This window comes from Protopterus annectens, chromosome 15.part0 (assembly GCF_019279795.1).
Source record: "Protopterus annectens isolate FY-2018-M chromosome 15.part0, PAN1.0, whole genome shotgun sequence".
In the NCBI taxonomy this organism is placed as follows: domain Eukaryota; kingdom Metazoa; phylum Chordata; order Ceratodontiformes; family Protopteridae; genus Protopterus; species Protopterus annectens.
In genome coordinates this window covers 262,498,605-262,515,689 of record NC_056749.1, presented here as the reverse complement: position 1 = coordinate 262,515,689, position 17,085 = coordinate 262,498,605, and the positions used below count along the sequence as shown (strand labels likewise).

General features: G+C 42.1%; 1 protein-coding gene across 1 annotated transcript in view; it reads left to right on the top strand.

The window, feature by feature from the left end:
• Window positions 1-17,085, top strand: part of OGT (O-linked N-acetylglucosamine (GlcNAc) transferase) — a 2,411,396-nt gene that overhangs the window by 1,140,824 nt on the left and 1,253,487 nt on the right. The window contains exon 12 of the mRNA XM_044057256.1: window positions 10,583-10,762. Coding sequence (XP_043913191.1) covers window positions 10,583-10,762 — 180 coding nt within the window. The remainder of the gene's footprint in view (window positions 1-10,582; window positions 10,763-17,085) is intronic.

Here is a 17,085-nt window from a genome sequence, read left to right as displayed (position 1 = left end):
CACTCAGTTGTCGTCCTTATCTTTTGTTTCATAAGGACAGAGTATCCTTACGAACTAACCCGTCCTTTTTGCCTAAGGTGGTCTCGACATCAAATCTAAACCAAAGCATTGACCTCCTGTCTTTTTCCAGAGTATTCAAATAGGTCTGAACAAAAATTACACTGCCTGGATGTTCATCGTCAATTAAGGTACTACTTGGATAGAACAAAACAATTCAGAAAATCTGATCAGCTGTTTGTCTCCTATGCGGAAAGCAGAAAGGGACTTTCAGTTTCAAAGGTATCTTTATCCAGATGGCTAACATCTTTGATTTCCCTGGTATATGAAATTAGACAACAAAAATTGCCTAATAAACCTAAAGCCCATTCCACCAGAGCTTTGGCTACTTCTTTAGCCTTCCAAGACAGACTGCCTATTGACACCATTTGTGCAGCGGCTACTTGGGCTACTCCTCACACTTTTATTTCTCATTATAAGTTGGATTTAGCTTCTAGGCATAGAGCTAACTTTGGTTCCACTGTTCTCAGGAGTCTGTTCCGTTAGGCCACCCGGGACAAGGTGCTAGGGATGCTGTCCCATCCAGCAAGAATGAAGGCGAGATAGACAACTTAACATATAGAAGTTATGTTCTTACCATAACGTTCCATGTTAGTTGTCTTCTCGCCTTCTTCTTGCGTCCCACCCTCCTTCCCCCTGGCCTGGACAGACCTAGAGGAGTTGTGATTGTGACCTCTCTTTCTACCACCTCTTTCTTAGACATATGCTATTATGCATATTTCTTGGTTCAGGATGTAGGTCACCCTTCTTTCTTCCTGTTGTTAGAGGTGGATTCTGTTTTACAGTTATACTGTTACTGTTATAAGCTGGGGTTAGCTTACAAACAAGATCTGAGGTAACTCTCGCCTAGCATTGTGGGATATAAGGGGAGCCTCGAGCCGGTGGAACCAACTCTCGAGCTTTTAGAGTGGCCGAGTCGGAGCCGAGGTCGGCTCCGAACCCATCCAGCAAGAAGAAGGCGAGAAGACAACTAACATGGAACGTTATGGTAAGAACATAACTTCTATTTCCTGCCTGTCTACTGTACCCAGCTGGCTTCAAGAAGTCACCTCACTGCGAGGAAGTTTCTGCAAGCCCTGGGATACATATCATCTTGTATCCTTCTCATTCCTCTGGCCAGGCTTCACATGAGAAATCTTCGGCGATATTTAAAGAACCTTTGGTGCCAGCACTTTGTCCCTAGAAACCTCTCTCCCTCTTATCCCATGTATAAGGGCCGAGTGTCTCTGGTGGGCAGAGGTCTGTGCCAGGAACAAGGGTCTTCCCTTCATCCTCCGCCCTTCTGGCCAGATCATCACCAGGCGCCTCAGACGTTGCTTGGGGTGCTTACCAGCAGGCAAGTGCACTGAATGACTTTGGGATTCCCAGCAACTACACTTGCGCATCAATCAGAAATTTTGGCAGTACAAAAGACTTGCATCTTTCAAACACCATCTCAGGCTAGGGGTTCTCCTTATAAAAACAGATGACACCACAGTAATGTGGTGTAACAACAAAACGGGGGGGGGGGGGCAATCTTACCCCCTGTGCAGGTTAGCCATGGAACCTGTGGCTTACAGCCACCTCCATGGGTCTACACCTAATTGCCCAATACATACTAGGGGTCAACAACACCTTGGCAGACCACCTAAGCAAAAACTTATTGGACCCCCACGAATGGACGATCTAGAGGGAAATCTTTCTGCAAATCGCTCCAGAGTGGGGGACTCTGGAAGTGGATCTCTTTGCCTTGCCCCTCAACCACCAGCTGCAAAAGTTCTGTACCAGGGGAGTATCGCCACATAGCGTAAAAGGTGGATGCCTTGACCTTCCCGTGGAACTCCCTCTTTGTGTACGCATTCCTTTCTCTGCCCCTTATTCCCAAGGTACTGATGAGAATAAGGGAGGAGAGACCAAAGACCATCCTCATTGCTCCAGATTGGCCCAGACAGCATTGGTACTCCTTACTGCACAGCTTGATCTTACAGACCCCCCCCCCCCTCCAGCAGCTTCCCCTGATCTCAGACCTCTTGATCCAGGTGAGGGGGTAGATACTGCACCCAAACTTAGACTCTCAATCTTGCAGGATGGCTTGTACCTTAAAAGCTGACAAGGAGTCCCTGTTAAACAAACTGGTCCTAGACATAATCACAGAGGCCAAAAGGTCCAGCACCAGAAAGTCATATGCAGGGAAATGGAAAAGATTCTGTTCCTGGAACAAGTCCAAAGAGGCCAGTACCTCCCATCCCTCTTATCTTGGATTACCTAGGTGAGTTGCTCAATAGTGGCCTCTTTCTCCTCTATTAAAATGCATGCCTTAGCCATTTCTGACCATTATGATTCGGACCCACCCCTCTTCTCTCATCGTTAGATTAAGCAATTCCTCAGTGGGGCTTCTAATATCAGACCTCACAGAAGACCTCCACGTCATCCTAGAACCTGAATTTATGTTCTAGAAAAACTAACCTCACCTCCTTTCGAACCTGCTGCTTGTACAGAATTGAAATAACTCTCCTGGAAGACTGCCTTCATACTAGCTATCACCTCAGCCAGAAGGGTATCAGAACTTCAGGCTCTCATGGCTTTTGAGCTCTTCATCATTTTCCATGCAGACAGAACTAACCCCCTCCTTTATGCCATACACCTACCCACATTCTTTCCCAACCCCCAAAACAAAGGGGAAAGAATTATGCACTCGCTAGACGTACACAGACAATTCAGATAATATCTTGACAGAACTAAACCATTCAGAAAAACAGACCAACTACTGGTCAGCTTTGCCCTTGGGGCAGAGGAGAAGCCCATTTCCAAACAATTTCCAAATGAATATCGCACTGTATCCATTTCTGCTACAGACTACATGGGAAACCCCCCCTAAGTCTATCTGTACCCATTCCAGTAAGGCCTCTACTGCCACAGCCTTCCACAAAGGAGTACCCACCAGGGACATCTTGGAAGTTGCCATCTGGACCTCTGTCCATACTTTTACAAAGCATTACCACCTAACTCTTTTTTCTAAGTCTAGGGCAGGTTTTGCCTCTGCAGTTCTGCAGGGCCTGTTGACCCATGTGTAGAACACCTACCTATACTTCCACCCCTCTCCTCAACTTTGGGAATCCTTCCACAGGTGAAGACTGCAGCCGTGTAACATGAAGACATAGAACCATTGTGTACACTTATCATAAATGTAGATGTTAGAGTGTATTCACTGTTGCAGTACTGGTTTCCCTCCCTCCATCCCCCATATAGCATCTTCCCCTAAGGGGGCCGAAGTTTCTCAAAGTGGCTTTTAGCCACCAGAACCACTTTTCCTTATTTCCTTGTGCTTCTGATGGGTTAGGGCAAGAAAAACTGATGTAATGACATTGACTGCCTTGCTTTATAGCACTGACTACCTGAAGTCAGACTACAGGCGACTGCAACAGACGCAAAAAAAACATTCACTCAGGTATTCGGGCGACCAAGGGCTACTGCAGCAGGGATAAACCCACAGGTGATGACTGCAACAGTGAATATACTCTAACATCTACATTTATGCTAAGTGTACACAACTGTATTTTCTGTATTCACTGTGAAAAGTTCTTAAATAAATCTGTGGACCCGAGAGTCTTGCACCTTATAACATTGTTGGTAGGTTAACAGGGAGAACTTTAACCTTTGATTCTGGCAAACTTGAAGGTTGTGGGTTCATTTCCAGCTCTAGGAACTTGGATACATTCTCCTCTGCTGACATTGCAGAGTATCATATGGGATGTGCTGCTCTTGAGTGACTGCTGTTCGGATGAGATGTTAAACCAAGGTGTCATCTTCTTGAGCTGGTAGTAGCTGAGGTTGATGAATTAGTTCACATGGCAATTTTCAGAAGCTGAAGTTCTCTAGCCAAGATTATTGTCAATATGAATACTACATCGGGTCACCCTCAAGAGTTGCCACTGGACTAGTGGGACTAATTCAATTAGCAAAATGTAAATGATGTAATTTCACTGCAACTGGGCAGGTCTGTTTCTTTATACTTATTCTCCAGCAGTCTCTATTACCCACCTCTCCATGGTGATGTGCAAGCAAGGTGGAACTGTTCCATACCTATTTTGCCGGGTTTCCATGAGAGCATGAGTCCCCTGGAATTCCAAATGACCTTAAGTGTCTGCAAGTCCTAGGAAAATGCTAGTAGTAGATCTGCTGGAGATCCTCACAAATGGTTGCTAAATAGAAACACCTTTCTTGATTTTAGAAATAGGTGGGTGTACTAGAAATAAAATGTTTTGCTTCTCAGATCAACCAGCTGCCGTGGAAGCCCTGTGCAGCCATGTTGCAAAGGACAAAAGGAAACACCCACAGGGGCTGAAAAACGTTAAATCAAATTGACACCACAAAGCACAGTTCAAATTCCACTGTAGGGCAACGTTGATAGTTGGAACAACAATAATCATCCACGATTATAAGAAATATTAATTTATTAAAACAATAATGGTCAACGACTAAGCGCTTTCGCCAGCAATCTGGCTTCATCAGAGTCATTTATATCTCTATTAACTGTTCCTTATATTGTATGTACTCAAATCTCATTTTGATGCAACTGTTGAGACTTCAATTGACAATGTTACACACAAATCCACATGGGTGGAAGTGGACGTTTCTCGGGATCAATGTAATGTAAATGGTAATATGTGTGATGGTGATATGATTTTAGATATGTTCATAAGGAGTGACGATGACATATATTTATTTGATGATGTTAATGCTGAGATGCAAGATATAACCTTGGATAGGATTCATCCACTGCATGGTAACAAAGAAATGGTTATTATCCAAGGTTTTAAACATCAATTGCTGAAGAAAAATGGTTATTGTATTTATAACTACACTGAATTGGTTGTGGGGGAAACACATTTTGAGCTTTTTAGCAAAGGTGTGAGTTTTGTACCACTTTTCAGACTGGATGTGGCCCGTGTTTTATTAGAATTTAAATTGTTCACAAGACAAATGCATTTGAAAATGTATTTTGCAACTGATGGAAGAGGTTTAACCAGTGGAAAATCGGAAGTTTGTAACAAAACCAATGTGCTTAAAAGAAAAAGTACATTTGTACCACCATTTAATTCCGAGGTAATGGGTTTTGAAAAGCTTGTGGAGGTAGATACGTAAATGCCTAGATATTTTTTGTTTGAAGACAACCTATCACTACATGAGAGAGAATTGTTGGACTCCCTCAAAAAGTCTGGACAGTATAGGTTCATGAAGCCAGACAAGGGGGGGGATGGTAGTGATGTCAACAATTGATTACATTTCTGAAATTTCTGCTATTTTGAATAGTGATGACACTTATGCCATGGTATCTAGAAGTGAGATTAATAGGGCATATCATAAAATTGATATATTTTTGCATGATGCATTGTTTCAAGGTAACATCAACTAAGTTGAGTATGATTATTTGCATGTTAAATTTCCAAGAATACCTACTCTGTTTGGCATCCCAAAGGTACATAAAGGGGCCGATAGGCTACAATTTAGACCCATTGCATCAGCTAAGGGGTCGAAAACGGAAACCTTAGCTTCTTTTATAGATGTGTCAGTTAAGCCTATTGTCAATTCAGCAGTTCACATTATTAGAGATTCATGGCACTGTCTTGATAGGCTGAAAAATTTGGAGATAGGAAATACTGAGTTTGGGTTTCTCACTATAGATGTTGTGAACTCATTCCGCACAGTATAGGTTTAGAGATGTTTTTTGAAGCGATTACTGATGATGGATTGATGGAAGGAACAAAAGCTAATTTTTTGCTTGAACTGATGGAGTTGGTTCTCAAAAATAATTTTATTATTTTTGAAGGGGATTTATTCCAACAAATTTCAGGAGTTGGGTTGGGTGCAAGATGTGCGCCAGTGTTTGCTAATGCTGTTTTACTTACATGGGAGAAAACACGCATTTTTTCATCTGAGAGATACATGAGAAACATATTAATGTATAATAGATTTTTGGATGACATTTTAATTTTATGGAAGGGTGACGAGCAATCTGTGGTTGAGTTTGTGGAATTTTGTGTAATTTCTGGGTACAACGACAGAATTTTTGAAGTTTACATTTCAATGGAATGAAGAAAATTAATTTTTTGATTTGACTATCAGTAAAACATTAAGAGGTTTTGAAAGTAATATTTTTAGAAAAGAGAATTATTCAAACTCATTACTGCATTTCACTAGTTGCCACCCATTTCACCATCGTAAAGGAGTTGTTAAAGGGAAAATGGTGAGAACTTCGAGATTGGTTAGTAACGACACACAATTTAGAATGGAGTTATTTAAACTAATAGGCATGTTTTTGGACCGTGGGTACCCGCTCAAGCTCCTACTAAGTGTTAGAAGGGATGTTTTGAGGGAAAGGAGTGGGAGATATGCACCAGTTTTATGTACTGGGGTAGTACAAATGAAAGAACAACAATTTGATGGTTTAATAAAGGGATCAGATACAAAAATGATTTTAAAATATAATCCCAAATCGCCTGAATTGACTAATATTATAAAAGGTATATGGAATTTTGCACTAAGTGACGAGATTAAGAAAATTTTGGGCTTAGAACCAGTTTTTGTATATAGTAGGGGAGAAAATTTAAAAGGCATTTTGGAAAGAAAGAGCAAGTTTAAGTCTATCATGAAAAGATGTGGCTTTTGTAGATGGTGTAGATACATTAATGAGAGCACCTATGTGTGTGTGAATGGTTATAAATACACCATCCCCTGCCCAGGACAATGTAATTGTTGTACAAAGAACTTAGTTTATTTGGCGTCATGTTCCTCCTGTGAGGCATATTATGTGGGTAAGACCATAAGAAGGTTACAGGATAGGATCGCAGAACATATTAGATCCATCAAAAAGAAGGATAAGCACAATGCACTTTATTTGCACAGTACGAAATGTACGAATTTTAACATTTACATTTTTTGTGATAGGACGTGTGTTAGATTGTGATGAAGGGGGTGATATAGTTAACAAAGTGGGGGCATTGGAAACAGAATGGCAATTTAGATTGAATGCCTGTAGACCCCCGGGTTTGAACGATTACATTTCGATTAAACCCATGTTAAAATTGAGGTCTCAACTTATTTGATAAGTTAACATGTCTCATAATTTGAGACATGTCAGTTGCATCCATTTAATATGTTTTGTTAAAAAGGTTTTAAAAGTCTTTTAAGAAGTTTTAAAATGTTATAATGTTGCTATATGAAATTTATTTTCAATGAAATGTTTTACAAGGGGACGAAATTATTAGGATTTATATGTATTGAGTTGCTATAAGTTAACATTAGATATATTAACTTATTAATTTGTTTTTTAACAACAGAAAGTTACCTTTAATAAGACACAAAATTGATATTAGTTTATTAACATTATTGAACATTTTTATGTATTACTATTGATTTATACAGTTTTAAATTTATGAATCATGTGGGTTATATGTGTAGGTGGGTGTGTTATAGGATTTGATCCAATGAGATTTGAGTACATACAATATAAGGAACAGTTAATCGAGATATAAATGACTCTGATGAAGCCAGATTGCTGGCGAAAGCGCTTAGTCGTTGACCATTATTGTTTTAATAAATTAATATTTCTTATAATTGTGGATAATTATTGTTGTTCCAACTATCAACGTTGCTCTACAGTGGAATTTGAACTGTGCTTTGTGGTGTCAATTTGATTTAATGTTGAAAAGGAGCTTCAGTGTATGCACCCTCATTAAATTAAACTGGGCAGGTCTTTTTTGTTATACTTATTCTCTAGCACTCTCCATCACCCTTCTCTCCTTGGTGATCCCAAAAGTAGAGAGTAAAATGCTAAAAATGATGGAGCTTCCTCAGCCCTAAAAGGGTTTATTCACTAACTGAAGCAGAAGGCACTGGAGGAACTTGTAACCTTGCCCGTCAGCACAGTACCGCATGATTCTGCTTGGAGTACTTGCTGCACCCAAGCCTTCACATCCTGAAAAAAGTCCCCTTTAATCGGATCCTGTTTACACTTCGGACAGCTATTTTCTGAGGGCTCTCTAAATATGGGGCGGGCGGGGCTAGGAGACTGTTACAGAAAGTCCATGTTAGATTAATGGAAATTTTTCCTTTGATGCCGGAAGAGGACTCTGGCAGTGTCATGCTTGCCATTGATTTTGCACTATTTTGTTGCATCTGGGATAAATTGTTGCACAGTGAAGATTGATTTCTCTGCCATCTCAGTATGTTTACCAGTGGACCCTCCTTACCAGTGTCCTGTTACTGGGAAAATAATTCCTCAAAGGTCCTCTGCAGTTGCTAAGAAGTTCTTAATGGTTCAGTATCTTCCCAAAGGTCAGTATTGTAGCAGTCAAGTAGAATGTAGCGTAGTTGTGTAACGTGTGTGCCATAAAATGAATCTGTTACCCAGCTCTGTTGTCAAAAATGGTTAAAGCATATACTGTGACAGTGCTGACATGAGTTTGATTAGTGACACTGACATGTGGGAGCAAGCATGGGTCTGATAGGTGCGCCTGTCCAGGGGAGGAGGGGTTGCAGATCAGGAGTTTCCATTGACAAGGTGAACGGGGGGAGTGGGTGTCAATGAACTGATGTGGTCCTCTAGTCTGCTTTTGTTATAGCAGGTTGCTAACACAGTAGCTTCCATAGCAATATGTACAGAAGCATGCGTTTGAAAGAAGGCACCCAGCAAAGGGGTTAGTGAGATGTCAGTAGTGCTATTATTGCCAGAGTACTGGTAAGACACAAGGTCGTCCTACGTGCATGCATGAATATTGATTGTTACAGATGGCTTTGTCTACATTTTGGGACTTATCACTACAGGGAAGTAGTTTCTAGTCACATAGGAGAAGCTTGATAGTAGATGGGTGCAGAGGACAGATGTAGTCGTTGTATCACTGTGCACTCAACCTCTTCTCTCTCATTGCTTCTTTTGGCAGCTTAGGGCTGTGAGTTTCAGCTGTTTGGGTGGATCATCTCAACAGGTGCACCTTTTCAGAAGGTGCTTCAGTAGTACGATTGTGTCCTGCACAGTCGACATTAAAAGGGGAAATTGAATCAAATCCAGGTTTACAAGATAAACCTTCATTGCTCTTATTGTTAAATTTCTAAATTAAACTGGCAAGTTCTTGGGGAACTTCCTGGGTTTCGGGGAGAGCAAGTCTGAGGGTTACTCCAAACCATGTAGCTGTTACACTGTCAATTAGCTATAGCCAACGCAACACTGATTGTAGGTAAATGCATCTAAGTATGTAAATATTTACATATGTGTGTTGAGGATTATAGTAAATAGTTGAGTCTGAGCTGTGACTTTGTGCCTCCTACATAATTCCAAGTAGATGGAACAGAAAGAATGATTCCTTGCCCGTTTAACCCACATCCGCTAGTGCAAAAAACTTTGTCAGTGTTTCAGCAGTTAGGTCCTCTCATCAGCAAGTAGTGGTCATACTGTAAAGCAATGTACCAGTGTGAGACAAATCAGCTGCGTCTGCGTTTGGTTCCTTTTAACCTTAATGAACCCCCCCCCCCTTCTTTGGCTGTGTAGCTAAGCCAATGAGAGTAGAAACTGGAGGTGATGGAGATTGTATCCAAATAGCAGGGCAGACACTTCGAGAGGCTAAAATCAGAACTTAGTCATACATGGAACAGTTGTAAAATATGTTGACTTCTGCCGACTGACAAATGATGTTGCAAATACTTGATGTCTGCTAGGGTTCACTGCAGTTACCTGAAGCTGAGACTTGTTAGTTACGGTAAGTTGCATTTAAATATGAAAATCTTTAAACTAAACAAGTAGAGCCTTTTTGCCTTGTTAATTTAAAATATTTTGTCATATTTAAGCTGCTCGAACTTGGTTTTATGTCACTTTTAATATTACACATAACTTAAATGTTAACAGTAGCCTTTGAGTGGCCTGTCTTTACAACACAGGCTTGAATGAGACAAGGCAGTTCATACAAGTAGCTTTGCAGGTTTGAAATGCTACTGACCATGCTCATTACTATAAGCATGTGTGAGCCAAGACTCATTCAGCAGAACATTGGCCACTTCTGGTTTCTTCTGCTGCCATCTGAATAACTATCATCCTGTTTGCCCTTAACAGACACGGTAGCCAGCGCCTTTATTCTTATAGTTGGTTGAAGAGCAGAAGGGAGATTTAACTTGCTCTTTTAGGGAGCTGGACCATCCAACACACTGCAGATGGAAAGCTGTCCCCCTTTTGTTAATGGGTGGGTCTGAAGGTGAGAAGTTTGAGTTTTGGCTCTGTCAGATCCATCCTGATGGCAACAGAGACTGAGAATTGCCTTACATTGTGTATTCTCTCATTTAATAGGGAAAGTATTTTGAAATGACTGCCAAGGTTTATCAGTTTGTGATCTTGGCAATATAATTTTTTATTACTGGAGAGTGTGTTCTAACTGAATGTTTAACTTGCTGATTTGAGATGCTGTAAATAATTCATTGTGTGGTTCTGTGTAGCAGCATTTAAATCTGGATGAGGTTTAAGTTATTTTGCGCTGTAATCACCAATTTTTTTAAACAGATTGTTTGTGATTGGACTGATTATGAAGAAAGAATGAAAAAACTGGTTAGCATTGTTGCTGACCAGTTGGAAAAGAACAGATTGCCTTCAGTCCATCCTCATCACAGCATGCTTTATCCACTTTCGCACAACTTTCGGAAAGCTATAGCAGAGAAACATGGAAACCTCTGTCTGGATAAGGTAAATTTTATGTGTTTTGATGTATGCATGTGTATGTTCCTACAGTGTAATTGAGAATGGATCATTAAGTGTTCTACATACGAATCACTGCTGTTCTATTATTGTCTTTAGGAGATAACCTGTGGGCATCCATCCAGTCTGACAAGTGGTGCTTTACTGGTTTCTCTAAAGTGGAGCTGGGCTCTTCACCTGTCCCAGAATGTTTAGTGAGAGCTTGTGCCCTATTTTTTTATTTTGTTGTCTCTGCAAGAAGTGATTGATGTCCTCCTATTCATATGCTGATGTATTCATAACAGAAGAGTGCCTCTGGTGACCCTCGTACGTCTGGCCATTTTACAAAAGATAAATGCTACCATTAGGTTGCGTGTGACGTCCCACGTCTCTTTCTTGGCGTTGGCCATAAATAAAACGTCTGGCACAAAACTGGTGTCAGCATGCACCTTCCTCAGAACTTTTCTGCTGCCAGTGTGACTACCAGCTCTGGTTGTTGCTCCTTTGGAAAAGTGATCCCGTGTGAAGCACTCCTCTTATCCGACTTCAGTTAAGTACCATATAGCCATTTTTGTTTCTTTTGCTACTGTTGTGGGCGCCCACCACATCCGATTAACTTCGTGACTGGCAGGCCTTCACCCAAGGCATTTAGAATGCTTTCTTAGCCCTATGCCAGGCCCCTGCATCTACCCCAAAGGTAAACCTGCTCCAGGGGTTTCATCCCAAGAGCATTCATCAGGTGATGAATCTCTCACTTAAACCTCACAAATTGCTTCCCCTCTGGGGTACGCTTCCCCAGAGGAGGAGTCTAATGGCACAGATTCTCCAGGAAAAGATTTCACCTTTAGGTAAAAAAATTGCTGAAATGAAAGTATTCTATAAGTGGACAGCAGTCAGGTTACAGAGACCCAGAAGAGATATTATGAACTCCTGCAATTGGAGTCTCCCAACCCGTTGGCTGATGATGTTCATGTTTCACTGTTAGTCATCACATTTGGGTTATCTGCTTGCAGTAGCCCTCAGTTGGCCTGATTATTTATCAAAGTCTTAGGTCCTGCGTCGGTTGCTGTCTCATCTTCTATGATGTCAGGTAGTCAGGAGTACAAAGCATGTAGCCGACGCCATTACATCAGTCTTTCTTTCTTGCCGTGCGGTGCCCGAAGCAGAAGTAGTTTGCAAGTGCTGGTCGGCCGATTCTACCTGAAATTTTCTTTTTCAAGTTTCAGAACCGAAGTCTTCAACTAAAGCCAAGTACCCCATTGGGGAAACTTTCTTGCTCTAAACTGATGTCAGTAAAAGTCAATAATTGTATTTCTTGTGGAAAGCAAATACCTCTCAAAGGTTTTCATTCGTACTGTATTCCTTGCCTAGGTCCTGACCACGACGTACCTCGCTGTTGGATGTTCTTTGTGTTGCAGTCATTACATTTGGGTAATCTGCTGGCAGGTTGCCCTCAGTCGGCCTGAATATCAAAGTCTTGGGTCCTGCGTCTGTTGCTGTCTCTTCTTCCATGACGTCCGGGTATAAAACAGGCAGCCAACGCCATTTTCTTTAGTCTTTCTTGCTGTGTGGTACCCGAAGCAGAAGCAGTTCGCAAGTGCCGGTTGGCCGACTCCTGAAATTTTCGAATTCGAGTTTCAGAACTGAAGTCTTAAATTAAAACTAAGTACCCCCTTGGGGAAACATTTTCTTGCTCCATACCGATGTAAAAGTTAATTGCATTACCTGTGGGAAGCAAATAACCTCATAAGGATTTTCATTTGTACTGTATTCCTTGCCTAGGCCCAGATCATAACGTGCTTTGCTGTCGGTTTTGTGCTAGATTTAATCAACGCACTATTAAGCATCTGTATATATTTGCTTCAAAGTATTTTGGAAACAGATTTAACTACCCTGAAATGTCGTCGGATAGCAATCAGACTACCGAAGTTCACAAAAAACGCAAAGAAAACGACAGACCATCGAGGTCCAAAACCGAAGAAGCTTCTCCTAAGCCAGTCGCCGGTACTCAGTGAGGTGCTTTCGCAGCCCCCTGATACCTGCTACTTCAGATTTGCAGGCCTCTACTGAGACCCATTCGGAGTCTGGTTTGCCACGAGATGCCAACTGTGGAACCTGCAGATGTCTCTACCTTGGATGGGTCTAGAGCCGCTGTGCAGGCACTAGCTTCTGAGGGTGTATTCAGACCTACTCACTTGCATATTAAACTGACGCCATCTTCTTCTAGGCCTAAAACACGAACCATGCATAGGAAACCAACACCCAGACCGCATGGTCAGGCCTCTGTGCCTAAAAAAATAAGAATGGCTGAAGACCTTATTACTTTAAACAGGGGAAGCCAACCTTCCCCCTCTTTAAAAAAAAAAAAAAAAAAAAACACCTAGGACTGAATTTGCTTATGATACTTCTGACCAGGATTCTGAAATTTGTCTCCTCTGATGACCAGGATTTACCCTTACCTACCTATGAGGATTCTGATGCAGAGGACTCAAATCCTCTTGGGGAGAAGCAGAGGGAATATTCTTTTGGTGAAACCTTGCATACTCTTAGGGAGCATTTTCACTGGGAAAGCCAGATTACTCTGAATCTAAAAAGAGGCTTAGAGATTTCTTACTCCTGCCCCAACACAGGCCTTTAGCTATCCCTCCTGTGCTGGACATTGTTGACGATGCCTTTTCGGAATCTATGTTGGCCACTGACTCTCTTCCTCCTGCTCCCAGAATACCCGATAGATATTACAGGGTTCCTGATAATCACAAGTTCCTTTTTAAAAATCCTACTGCGGATCCTGAGACCATTTCACAGATACCCAAGGGCATTAAGGCAACTACTGCCAAAAATCCTCCCACCTCTGATAGAGATTCCAGGGCCCCGGATAGATTGGGTAAGAAGGTATACACCTCTCCAACCTTGGCCATCAGGGCCTTAAATTGTCAGTTTCATATGTTAAAGTATTAGCATATTATTGGATTGCTTAAACAGAAAATGATGTTGATTCCTGATCGTGCTGAAAATAAGGATTTACAGGATTTAATGCATTCTGCTGAACAGGTTGTTAAACATACTTTGCAATGTGGTTTTGATTCACTAGAGGTATCTTGCAGGGCTGCTGTCACCGGTTCTGTACTTAGAAGGCATGCTTGGCTTAAGGAGCAATGTTTGACAGATCATGTTGAAACTAAATTGCTGGATGCACCCTTAAATCAGGACCACCTGTTTGGCAACAAAACAGAAGTTCTTAAAAAGATGGAGGAAAAAGCTAAATCTATGCAAACTGTTAAATATTTCTTAAGTGCAGCCTCCTAAATTTAGTAGGCATTTGCCTTCAAAAAATTGGTCCTTTTGTGCCTCTTCCAGGCCTTCTCAGTTCAAACCCAGATCCAGCAGAACACCCAGGTGTCAGTTCCAGGGTACGCACAGGACTAAGCAGTAGGGGGCTCCTGTTTCCAAATCAGGGAGTAGTAAGACTCCTCCCTATGGTAAGCTATCTCAATGACTTGACTTTAAAACTTCCAAGCACTTCTCAACTGACTGCTCCTTTAGGAGGAAAGATTGCTCTGCAAGTAAAAAAACTGGGAACTCATTACCCAGGACAAATGGGTTTTAAACATAGTTTCCCAAGGATGCAGATTTCACTTCCACACGTTAACGACTCTAAAAAGTTGGCCAGATGTACACCCAAATCTATGGCAGTGGCTCAAAAGCAAGTACTCTTTCTCTCAAGATTAAAGGCTATTTAGACTGTACCACAAGAGGACGAGAGACAAGGTTTCTACTCAAGACTTTTCCTGGTACCCAGAAAAGACTATTCATGTGTTCCTATCCTGGACCTTTCTATCTTAAATACCTTTTTAATGATTCCAAAACTTTGTGGCAATTGTTTCTGAAGTTGTGATCGTACCGTGGTCTGGATTCCAAAACTCAAGATGCTAACTCTTCAGTTGCTTCCTATACTAGGCAAAGATGCCTGGTTGGCAACACTGGATTTAAAGGAAGCCTACCTGCACTTCCCAATCGGGGAATCTTGCAGAAGATACCTATGCTTCAAAGCAGGCTACATGCACCATCAGTTCTCTGCACTGCCCTTTGGCTTATCTACTGTGCCCAGGGTATTCACAAAGTGCCTAGCTCCAGCATTGCATTTTGCATACAAAGAAATATTCAAATATAGCCATACCTGGATGATTGCCTAATTCAGGCAGAAAGCAAGGACATACATTTTAATCATCTGGCCATTGTTAAAAGGGTACTGACTCATCTGGGGTACACCATAAATGAAAAGAAGTCACACCTGGTACCCTGTCAACAAATTTTATTCCTGGGACCAAGCTTGAATACAACTTCCCAGATGGCTTTCCTCACGCCAGAGAAACGGATTAATTTGACAACCTACTTCAAACAAGTGGCCACAAAAACCCTGCTATCTGCACGGCAAAAACTGCAATCCTTGGGGTTCATGGCCTCCTGCATTCTTCTAATTCCATATGCAAGGCTGCATATGAGGAAACTACAGTGGTATTTCAAAAGCTTATGGTGTCAACATTCACAGGATCTAGAAGCAATGATTCCTATCATACCTTGCCTATGCTTAGAGTTCCTTTGGGCAGAGGTCTGCCACCAAAGCAGGACTACCATTCACACTACCCCCTGCCACCCAAACCTTAACAGACTCATCAGACTATGCATGGAGGGCTCTTCTGGCAGGGAAGTGCATTCAGGGCAAATGGAACTCAAGTCAAATGCTCCTGCACATAAATCAAAAGGAAATGTTAACTTTACAGAATGCTCCAACAGCCTTCAAGGACCACATTCTTCTAGGGCAACTAATGGTAAAGACAGACAACACCACTGTTATGTGGTACATAAACAAGCAGGGGGGTACACATTCTTACCTCCTCTGCAGACCAGCCATGGCATTGTGGAACAGCCTTGAGCTACCAAGTGAATCTACAAGCTCAATTCCTGCCAGGAAAACTAAATACACTTCTAGATGGACTAAGCAGAAACCTCATGGATCCACACGAGTGGAAACTGGAACTAAGGATTTTCAACATGTTGACAAGCAAGTGGGGGAGCCCAGATATATAGACATGTTTGCCTCCCCCCAGAATCATCAATTGGACAAATTTTGCACAAGGATTCCCCACAAGCTAGCTTGGAAAATGGATCCTCTATCCTTCAACTGGAAAAACCTATCAGTTTATGCCTTTCCTCCTCTGCCTCTGTTCTCCAAGGTACTACTAAAGATCCAACAGGACAAGCCAAGGACGATTTTAATTGCTCCAGACTGGCCACGCCAATACTGGTACCCCCTCTTGCACAGTGTCACGCTTGGCCCCATGGTACCTTTCTCAGACTCCTTCCTTGTTGTCTCAGGAGAACCAGATTCTGCACCCTCATCTGCAAACCCTGAACCTAGCAGCCTGGCTAATTACCTAATCTCTCCTTTACCATCCCTCATATCAGTGATGGATATCATTTTAGAGGCAAGGAGGCCTAGTACTAGAAAATCTGTTGCTGCAAAATGGAAAGATTTTGTGCCTGGAATCGATCTCGAGGGATGAGTGCGGCAGTGCACAATTTACCTCAGATTCTACAATACTTGACTGAGATACTTCATAAGCGCTTGTCCTTTTCCTCCAGAATTCATGCCTCAGCCATTTCAGCTCATTACAGCACAGAGCCTCGCTTTTTCTCACCCACTGCTCAAGCAGTTACTCAGAGGGGCCAAAAATTTATAGCCACCCAGGAAAGCTCCAACTCCAGCCTGGGACCTTAACTTTGTCTTGGAGAAACTCGCTCTTCATCCTTGCGAGCCAGCTGCTACTGCAGATTTTGAATTCCTTTCCTGGAAAACAGCTTTCCTTTTAGCAGTCACTTCTGCAATAGTTATCTGAATTACAGGCCCTGATGGCAGTGCAGCCTTTCATCTTTCATGCGGACAGGGTGTCCCTCAGAACCAAACCCCCCTGCATGCCCAAGGTGGTATCCAGTGTGGCTCTTAATCAGTCCATTCATTTGCCTACCTTCTTTCCTAACCCACAGAACAAAAGGGAACTGATAGTGCACTGCTTAGATGTGCACAAACAACTTAGGTTTTACTTGGACAGGACTAAACCTCAAAGGAAATCTGAACAACTGCTGGTGGCATTTGCTGCGGGGACAGAGGGGAAAGCTATTTCAAAACAAACCATTTCAAAATGGATAGGCCACTGCTTTCTTTTCTGTTGTAAGCACCATGGAAAACCTATCCCACAGGGCATCAGACCCCATTCAACCAGGGCTGCATCTATCTCCACAGCCTTTCTCAGGACGTTCCTACCAGGGACATC